We start from the raw sequence: 10,635 nt of genomic DNA, 5'->3' as shown, positions 1-10,635 counted from the left end.
GCCAAGACGGGCTATCATCACAAATCATATGTATGTGTCGTGTGTGTGTCCTGACCTCCCGGGAACCCCTGAGACGGATCAGGGAACCACTATTGTGATTGGGGATCTATATAACTGATTGCATTGCGAAATGACATTAATCATACGTACTTTATATGTTTTCATATGAGATATGACCAATGACCGCTGCTTGTATGCGATCGCTGTATCGCTGTATACGCCGACTTCCATTCTACCTTTGTTTGCATACATACGAGAGTTCACAAAGCACTGATTGGACTTTGACACTTGTAGCATCAGCGCGACAAGCGCTCGAAGACGAACGAACTTTGATTTACGGAATTACGTCATTTCGTTGCAATAACAATGCAGTGCAGATCGGGGATTCACTCAAGATGTCAATCGTATCGGTAAAGCGATTGCATGTGGTCAGGATAATATACTATATGAATAGCCATCGCCGGGTAATGGAAGATAGTGAAATTGTACAGGTGACAGGCCAATGATGAAATTTGGGTGAAAGATAGGTCTGATAATTAAAATGTTCGACGTCCGACGATGATTGATTGATGACTTGAATTCGAAGTCTCTTGTTGAAGACTGAATGCGTACGCCAGAATTTGCCAGTAATATCGAGATATATAGGTCATACTATGTAAATATCGAGTTGAACGGTTGGTGTTAAATTCCTGAGTCCAAACACATAATTACATGAATGGATATGACGTAACTATAGGTTCAAGTAGAACACGCGCACTCGCGCATTCATAGTAGAAATATCGGGATGGGTAGATAAACGTACTCTTTTTAGTCCTGTAAGAAGAAAAGACATTTTTAGACCATTGCACATCGTGACCATAGTAGCCCTATCCCTGATTATTCCTAACTAATGACAATATATTGACGCTGAAGTTCCACGAGGTAACCAATGTTTTCCCCGTGTCAACACCCTTTGTCGAAACATTGTCACCACTAAGATCTGAATAAAATCTAACTTTTGTTAAATGTTATAGGTATAAGCACAACCGCTACATTTCTATAGTCGTGTGATGCTATCACAGGCAGGCCTCGCGAATTTCTGGTAGATATTGCGATGATCGCAAGAAATGGCCGATAATGCCATCTCAGTTATGGGCGAAGTGGAGAACCGACAAAAACCATTTCGTTCAAGATCCTTCAGTTTCGGAACGCAAAGAAAAACAGGATCGGATATGAACAATACGTTATTAAACGTGGTCAGCACCTACCCTCGAAAGCCCGCACCATATGAAGGTACGAATCCATCAATAAATATCTTATTTATCCATAAAGTACACGATTAGGTCAGCCTGTTAGAATTCTTAATCGTAACTTACCGAAGACACATATAAATTAAATCGTCTAAAGAAGTGGTTTTTACATTTTTCTAAAACCTATCGAATCCATTGTTTAAATCCCGATTCCTACTATGCGATGGGCGATACGGTCAAACTGTACAGATTTTTTTCTATTGTTGCTTTGTGTGATTAGCCAATGAACTCAAGATATGATATATTTACCTTGAAAATTAACTTTCCAGTATACTATTAAGAAAGAAACCCATATTATAGAACGTGTATACAAGATTGTGAGTCATCCCTTCACAACATTGAACTGAATCGATATTAAATATATGGTGAATAAATATACTTTCATTAGTTAATTCTGAAATACTATGATATTTAGTTCATCATTTGCGCTCGAAGACTTCGAAGTTCTGGCTGTACTATTGAAATTGTCTTTCAGTCTCAAAAGTAGTAAAGGATACGCAACGCGATGTTCGAAACATTTTTCTGAGAAAACCCACGTCTAGTGTAATAAAACAGTGCAGAGAGCGAATGCGAATGAATCGCGCAAACCACATATACTGATCGCTGCATTTGTTGACATTACTTGCTATGGCAGTCGCTATATTCCACGTGAATCGCGAATAAAAATATGGAGTTTTGCTAACTTTGATTGAAAGTAAATTGGCAATGAGAACAGCATTGAATACTGTTACACCACCATTCTTCCATCCACGTCGAAAATAAGGAATCGGCGTTTGGGGTCGGTAGGGCCAAGGTTGAGAACCACTGTCGTGACGTTATGATTTGAAATACACTATAATTAATTGTCAACATGAGCTGTATATGTTGTTCATTGACTTCATGGACGCTACTCCTGAACAGAGATCAATTATTATCAAGACTATTTACAAGTTTAAAACGTTAAATATTCCGAAATATATTGACTTTGTTCATAGGGAAGTTGCTTAAATGTATATCCAACATGTTCGTGTTCATACTCATCGCGCCGGTTCGTCAACTGCATATATAATATAAAGGTCACATTTTCCATAATGCCTACGAAATGCTGGTACTTTCCAGTTTCGATGCTGCGCTTTGTGCAATTTCAAGATACCGCTGACATAGATTATATAGCACTGAGATGCGTTTTCATTGAAGCATACGGTACAGCCGCTAGTATAGTCAATAAACACATAGACGTATAAATAATATAGTTTTACCATGTAACACAATTCCAATCGTAATTCATAAATTTGAAGTGGCCTACGATAAGTTATAGGTCCCGTGCTATTCTTTACGTCTCGAAGAGTTTTAGTATCCCTCGAATAAGATTAACGAATACTTTCATTTCGTTTTTCATTGAAGAGCAAGAAAAGAAGCCACTCTTCGGATTCGCGAAGCGCACAAAACAAGTCAAAAAATCTACTCAGAAGTACCGAGAAATGAGGCACAGTGTTCTGCCGACCAGGTGGATGTTGATAGGTTTCGTAATATGTAATTTCAACCCTTGGCTCTTAGCACCGCAAATAGGCTTGCACTGATATAGGTATATACAATACATTGATATATCTCCAGAACATGGCCGTGGAGTCTGAGTAGTGAATCGGGAGTCGGGCGTTTTTGGCCACTAGAAGTCGCAGTCGGAAAAATTCCATTCGAAAGAATCGAGATGTACAGTAGACACAGTGTTCTGCCCTCAATCGCAGACTTGGACAACTAGATAATTATGTAGTTGTCTAATTTCACTAAATTAGAGCGAAATGCCAGTAATCTAATTCTAATCGTATTTGGAAAAGCTGAAAATCTTCAAGTTGTCCAAGTCTGCTCAATCGGATGGTAATTTATAAATATAGATTGTATTGGAATTATGAGTGAAGGTCAAATTAATTAGTAAGAGCTAGAGTAGCAATTTTGTTCACGATATATTCGGAAGACAAGAATTTAAATTTTGTTAGCATATAAATTTGTGCCCTGGTTCCCAAGTGAATAATAAAACCGTTTCTTTTCTGTGACAGAAATGCTTGCAGATACATCTGCAATGTTCTCCGATTCATCGGCATGCTGATGTCGTTTTTCGCTTTTGGATTACATCTGAACTATCAATGGCAAATGGAAAATTATAAACTTGAGATTATCATCCTCAGTACTGTGGCGGTTACCTCGTTTTCATTTGTCGTCGTTTTATATTGGTTTTTCGGCCTAAAAGGTGAGACATTCTTGGTGAAAACATTTGCAGTCAGGAGTTGCGGTCAAATGAAAAAGGACACGCAAAGAAGTAAATACGAACAATTTCGCCCAGGGTTGTTTGTTTAAGCAACAGTTTTATTGTGATATCAGTATTTGCAATCTTCGCTTCCAGTGTCACGAACTGTATTTGACATTTGTGGGATTTGTAACGTAAAAGCTAACATGGACACTGTACATTCATTCCTAAATGCACTTAATATATATCTATAGTTGGCTCAGATAGTATATAAAGCGGTCGATACGTTTTTAGGTGAATTACATATTAATTTTACTTTCCTGTTCATGCATGAAGAATACGGGCCGCCGACATCGCTTCATGCCATGGGGGTACAAAGAACCGAATAAGAGGGTACGGGATGCATTATGGAATTTGGCCAATACGATATCTAGAGCCCAAAATTATTTTGCTAACCAACAAAAAGTGGAATATTAACTGGACAGACTTATTCAACTTAAGGCTCACGCGAGTTTGGGGGCTCGGGGTTCATAACGGCCTGGTAGGCTATTCATAGCGCTGGGCGATGTCGCAAGTCATTCGCATCATACAATCATTTAGGGGGGTATGAAGTCTGAAATTCCGCATTGATTATTATGCGAAAATAATTCAATCAAAAATTTTGCCAACAGACTTTTCAAGAAGCATCGTGCATTTCTGGACAAGCTTGGCATACGGAATCATATTTCTTCAACCGACCCACCTGCCACTTCTTAACAAGACCATAATGGTTTGCGTCATACTTAGCACGTCAGTCAGATGTTTTTGCTCGTTTGCGGAGAGACTCTTCAAGCTATCCATTCCTAAGTGAGTGAGACAGCATATTTTTCTAGAGGAAGTAGAATAACTATTTGCTTGCCTTCAGATCTCAGTTTTTATCACAGAGCGAAGTTTGCGACTTCGTCAGTTTCGCGTTATCTTGCGGGCTTCTGCCAATTCACAAAGCCGTAGATATGTGGTTAGAAATTCTAGCGCTGGCTTTTTTCGTCATGAATGCAAGAATGAAATCCCCGTTGACGGTTCTGCTACTCGTACTCTACGGAATAATATCAGGTTTGCAGTTTATTTACTGTCGGCGTCTGGCGCCTGTATACGCTGAGATGACGGAGAAGATTATTCCCCGTTTCCTTACACAAGATGCAAATCAATCTTCTCCCAGCAAGCGCGGAATTATAATCGAGGCCAATTTCGTAACCACCTTTACTTGGTTCCCCGTGAAATATGTTAATGTAATATGACTTTCACAATGTATGTGGATATATGTGAATCATCACACTCTCAGCGAAAAGGATGTGTATTGACACCCTTAAAACACCCGTGATATATGGGTGTGAATATACACCCTTGGTACATGAACCATGTCCATAGAACATACCTCAGACTTATACCGCGGAATAAATCGAGTACAACATTTTAATGCAAATTATGCTTGCACGTATGAAGGTATGCACTAGGGATTGTGTGAATGTGAGGTTCACGTTCGCGTTCTGTGTGTGAACCGCAGAAATTTAGAGGTTCACGTTCACAAACGAACCTTGGTAGGTTCTGCACTGTGAACCTTTTTCATATATTACAATTTTCAATTCATTATAACATCTTTCGTTGAAATTTATTGCATTTCAACTGTGGGCCACAATATGCATGGCGCTGGCAGTATAAAAATTCAACACTAAACGAGCATGCACCTTGACAATCTCAAAAATTTTAATTGCCTTGTTACTAAAATTTTCTCGACTATTTAGTCACTCTCCGCTGTGAGCTTGACCCGCAATCACAAGACATCAAGAGCGAAATACACTACATGTAGGTTTGTCTGATGTAAAAAATCTAACAGGCGTACTGGGTCAATCTTGATTTCATATTTTATTGCATCATAAACACCAAATCCGTGCAATTGGGGTGTTGACAACTGCTGTATAACTTGTTAATGGGTAATATCGGTAGGAAGTATTGAAACCCGTTTTACACCCTGCTCAATATCAACGTAGCAATACTCAGACGCCAAATAGGCCTTCATTGTCCGGTTTGCCCTAGATCGTTAAGGCGGAAGCTTATATTCCCTTGCAGGTCCTCGTCGAAATTGTCGGCGAAGCGACGGAAGAAATTGATTTTATGCGATAAGCGTATCATTTAATTGACCCAGTTAATACATTTGGCGACGCTTAAAACGTCAATATGTACTTCAGCATTGTGACATTATATGGCTCGAGTCGTCACTAGATATCTTGTACATTAATTAGGCTATCACTTCACTGAAATGTAGAGTTGGAGTTAGCAATATGACTTAACGTGACGTCATGAGGTTCACGTTCGCGTTCACACAGAACCTTTCAAAAAGGTTCGCGTTCACACGAACCAAAACCTTTCAGAGTTTCACATCATCCCTAGTATGCACGTAGGCACGTGTGATTTATAAATAAAGCCGTGATTCAATTCTGATCTAGGTTCCGTTTTCGTGGGCTCGTTAAAAACCAAGTACCCTATATTCCAGGAGTATCCGTCATTGGCAACATGAACATGGCGCTAAATAAGTACATATTCGCCCTGTTCGTCTTGAGGATGGTATGGGATCCGTGCCTGGACGTATACTTCTCCAAGCTGCAGCCGCTCGTACGATGGGGGTGCTTTTTCCGGTTGTCAAGGTATAACAAATTACTCAAGTTTGATCTATGAAGCCCGGTGTATTATCGGACATACAATATCTTACAGCCTATTAATAAAGGGATGTCCAATTTTTTCAGAGGCGTGGTGTTTCCTTTTATGGTGATATTGCTAGTGTTGGATTTGGTGTTCTGCGCATATGCGTTACAGGTAAAATCACTATACGGGCTAATTAAATGTTGTTTAATTTACTTTCCTTTATTTACCAGGCAATCTCCATGCATGCAAAATACGAGTGGCCAATCGTGATTCCTTTCATCGCGATATCTGGCATCTGCTGGTTCACGTTGCACATGACATACTTCGCATTGCACGTGAGTCCACTCTTTTACAAGGGTTTACGTAAAGATCTTTTCAGCTGTCGTTTTTGTAAATATTCGCATGTTGTTTACAGATAAGCTTTCTCATGAAAATAGCTCGTTGTCGGGAACTTGCAAAAAGTCATTGCGCATCATACAATAAGTTTCTTCTCATCATGTCACGCGAAGGTAACTTTTCGTAATAAGATTGATGTAATCTACGGCCGGTTATTAAATCACTGTATGTTGCATGCAGACAGCAAAGCGTATACAAATCGTTGTGTATAACGTTTGCACAAACCTAACATAACACCAAACTTATCTAACGTATGAGATAGCTTGAATATATTTTGGAGTTTCCCAAATCTCCATTGTTCAATGTTCATGCAGTCAGTTGTACGACGATGTGTAGAGGCTACGTGTAACGTATTAGCGTTCTATGCAAATGCAAATATCTGAGGCCATTCGAATTCTGTCACTATGTCGCAAATTGCGAGTCGCAATATGCCATTGATTACGGATCTTTGTCGACTCTATTTAAAGGCATGTATGAGTTTTAAAATAGGTACAGGGAAGTCATAAAATTCGTCGCTGTGTCGACAACATATTCCAGTCCCACATAATTTGCGATAGCAGTGACCTTATTATTTGAAACCTCTATTTCATATAGGCTTGAGGTCTTTAAGCGAGATCTGCCACGGTGTGTCATCTGGTTCGACGTTTACAACCGCCCTGTTTGGCGTGCTATGTTGGCGAAGAGAAGTGGGAACTTACCCAATCTTCTTCCTGCTGTTACTGATCACGGAGAGTTTGTCTCTGACGCTGTTCAGTCACTTGTCGACGCGACTGAGAGGAACGGCATGCGGTCTAGGGATTGTTACTTCTACATCTGCTGGAAGGTAAGAGCCTATAGGTCAATTGAAAACGCCCTCAACCGATAATGTTAAATATATTCAATTTGCAGCGCGGTAGGACTTGCCCTACCCTCGTACTCTCTCGATTTTCAAACTAACGCACAGACAAAGGTGGAAAATGCAATCAAACAGTAAGATACGAGTGTAAGCCAACGCATTCAGTCTGTGATAGGAACATTTCCAATCATTGCAGTTACTTCAACGACCACTTTGTCGAAAGCTTCGGAGAAGGATGCGTGGGATGGAGTGCCAGCGGCAAGATGACGTCTGCCTTGATTGAAAAGAAGTTGGAGTCTCTTTTCGCCAAAGAGTCACAGTCTCAGAAGCGGGCCTACGACAGCTATATACTGTTTTACAGCGGAGCAGCCGACAGGGATGGCTCGTGGATTTTAGAAGGTATTTCATCGTATTTCTGTTCAGCGACGAAAGCTCAGATAAATTGTTCATAGGTTTACACTTTGTTAGTGATTACCGCATGAATTGAAAACGAAGTTTGGAAATAATGAATTATGAGATATCGAATTTTGGACACCATATACGACCACGACCATGTATAAAAAAACGCATCCCGGGCCTACAATTTCACTACTTTTGGATTTTAATGACGCTATATCTGAATTAGATAGTGATAGATATCATTGGCAGTGACGTATACTTTTGCCAATACATTCCAATGGTTACGATATCAGAAGAGCTTGAATAATTCGTATATATATATATAGTAGGGTTACCATACGTCCTCCTTTAGGGGGATTTTTCCTCCTTTTTGAGGTTTTTGAAATTGTCCTCCGAGTACGCCTAAATGTCCTTTTTGAGGTTTTGTCCTGTTTTTTTTTAGAATTTTTGTTAAATAAAGGGAAAAATTCGACTGAGATACAGTAAATCGGCTCTTAAGTAACGGCGGCGGCGGCTATTTCGGGAGATGAGCCGAAAAGTTGACCTTTTTTGTAGTCAACCGACCACGAAGTGGGAAAAATTTACCATTTTTTAAAGATTTCCCTCCGGTATACTAAGTTTGGGAAAAAAAGTGTCCTTCTTCCCCGATTCCAAAATATGGTCACCCTAATATATAGCAGCTGGATTATCTAGCTCACAAGATAGGCCTGCCTATATATAGGGTTGCATTTAAAACAAAAATCAATTTAAAACAAACATGTTTAAAAACAAGGCCCTAATTTGAAACATGTTTTTTATCGTTTTTTTTTTGGTTTTTTTAAAGCAATGACGTCACGAGTATTCAATTTGGACGTCATGGTGGATTGGCATTGACAATCCAAAAATATAGGGTAAATATAGCTCCTTTGACGAAATATATGTACTATTAATGTTGAACTGACTATTTTGAGGGTTCCCACCATCCGATATCGATATACTTCGGCTGTATCTGGTGGTGATTGTCCGTAGGCTCATACAACAAGCTTTTGGAAAGAATTTACAATTTTATGGCATAATTTTACAATTAAAAAAAAAACACAATTTTTTTAAAGGCCTTTTTGTAAAACACTGTTTGAAACATGTTTCAAACAAGGCGTTTTAAAACACCGTTCATTTTAAATGCAACCCTACCTGTATACCTCGTTACAAACCCACGTATCATTTTCAGATAGGAATACGTTGTCGTTCGAACGTCTTATAGAAATATGGAACGACAAAGCAGGAAAGAAAAGGCACAATCAAACGAATAGCCGATTGTTGATTGTATCTGATGCTCCGAACTCGAACAAGTGGCTCAATAAAGCGCAACGGGAAACCGATTCCCCTGTAGCAGTACAAACATGCTTGTATGCGTGCGACAGCGGGGATCCTCAAGCAATTAGTACTTCGTCCATCGAAGAAGGGTGCGCAAAGCGTGGAGATTTTATCCAGTTATGGATAGCGTTTACGACAGCTCTGCAAAACTCAAACCACTCAGGGGAGGAACACCCGGAAACGCTTACGCGAGACTTTCTATCAGACATTCAAGGACAAGGGATGAGGACACAGTATGCTTTCTCAAACGCGTTCCTATACCGAACGCTATCGCCACCAGGCGGGGATTTCTACGCCCATACTTGTACGGTCTGCTGCCTTCCCGTCATTGTAGCGGTAGCATTCCTATCAATACGTTTTTTCTCTGTTTTCAGTTGCAGTGTAATTTCACGTTGTTATAATCGATGCAGGTATAGATGGTTTAAAAGGAAGCTTTGGGACTTGGGCGGGGGTGTTGTTTTAGTGAATTCATGACGTGCGGCGTTGAATTCATATATCCCGACCCTTTCCAGGGTAATTGTACCTTCCTTGGTCGGTGCGCGCGAGAATGGAAGCCAGGGGAGTGAGTCACTTCAGAACATCCCTACACACATGCAAATGTAACCTAGTCTGCATCGATAGGTCATTCTATCGACGCGCCCACGGGCCATATCTTAAGGGTTGTGTAATTTCAGACTTGTGCTTACCATCAATGCCACTTCTAAAATCTGAGATGACCATACCATACTATACAATCTCCGTATCACTGGCATTGAAACTGAATGAACGGTGAACACTCCTCACGCCTTTAGATGTGAAGTAGTTCGCAGCATACGTATCTTCGCAATTAAAGTGCTAACAAAAAACCAAGATTCGGTGCCTAATGTACACCTACACAGCCTATATGCAATGTTTTTCTGTAACATTCATAGTTTATTAGTTCGATGTTTTGATTTTAAAACTACGCGGGTTGCAAGTGTGGACTGTGTATATAATTAGTATTGTGTCAATTACTTTTTTCAACTGTCTTCCACTACCTCCTTGGCATTTGTTATCGAAATATGGTCTTAGTCGATGCGTTACGTTATATGATACTATGCACTTAACTTGAATTGGGGTATGAATAAATGAATCTATGCATGTTTTTATTGACTGCGTCTCGTAGGCTAACGATTGATGGCAAAATTCTTGAGTGATAACAGAGTCGAATATAGAGCTCGAGTCAACCACATCACTCAACGGGTGTTATTACAATATCTTTATATTTGGAGAAGTAGTCGAAATACGGATAATCATTTTGTTAAACCTTGCTTCATATTCGTGAAAAATACCAAATTGTAAATGCAGTTATAAGGCCTCGGTACTTAAAATGAGGTCATTATTTTACCGGAAAGAATAACGAAAGTACTATTTGTTCGTTTGCGTTTGATGGTGTTTTCCATTTCCTTGGTAGTTGCAGACAAAAGTTACAAGAACAAATCAAA

The 10,635-nt window shown here is 39.7% G+C and overlaps 1 protein-coding gene across 1 annotated transcript; it reads left to right on the top strand.

The window, feature by feature from the left end:
• Positions 1–374: 374 nt before the first annotated feature.
• On the top strand, positions 375–10,297 carry LOC145453289 (transmembrane protein 168-like). Its single transcript, XM_080331266.1, has 13 exons — positions 375–1,272; positions 2,673–2,775; positions 3,323–3,513; positions 4,182–4,356; positions 4,415–4,602; positions 6,041–6,191; positions 6,291–6,360; positions 6,420–6,524; positions 6,605–6,698; positions 7,180–7,408; positions 7,474–7,554; positions 7,617–7,819; positions 9,027–10,297. Exons 1-13 carry the CDS (start codon positions 1,107–1,109, stop codon positions 9,644–9,646), a joined length of 2,376 nt encoding a protein of 791 aa, XP_080187392.1. The 5' UTR covers positions 375–1,106; the 3' UTR covers positions 9,647–10,297.
• The last annotated feature ends 338 nt before the right edge of the window (positions 10,298–10,635 follow it).

The sequence above is a fragment of the Botryllus schlosseri genome, chromosome 13 (genome assembly GCF_051294905.1).
Source record: "Botryllus schlosseri isolate E-star chromosome 13, Bs_hap1, whole genome shotgun sequence".
NCBI lineage: Eukaryota > Metazoa > Chordata > Ascidiacea > Stolidobranchia > Styelidae > Botryllus > Botryllus schlosseri.
This window is presented reverse-complemented; position numbering and strand designations above follow the sequence as displayed.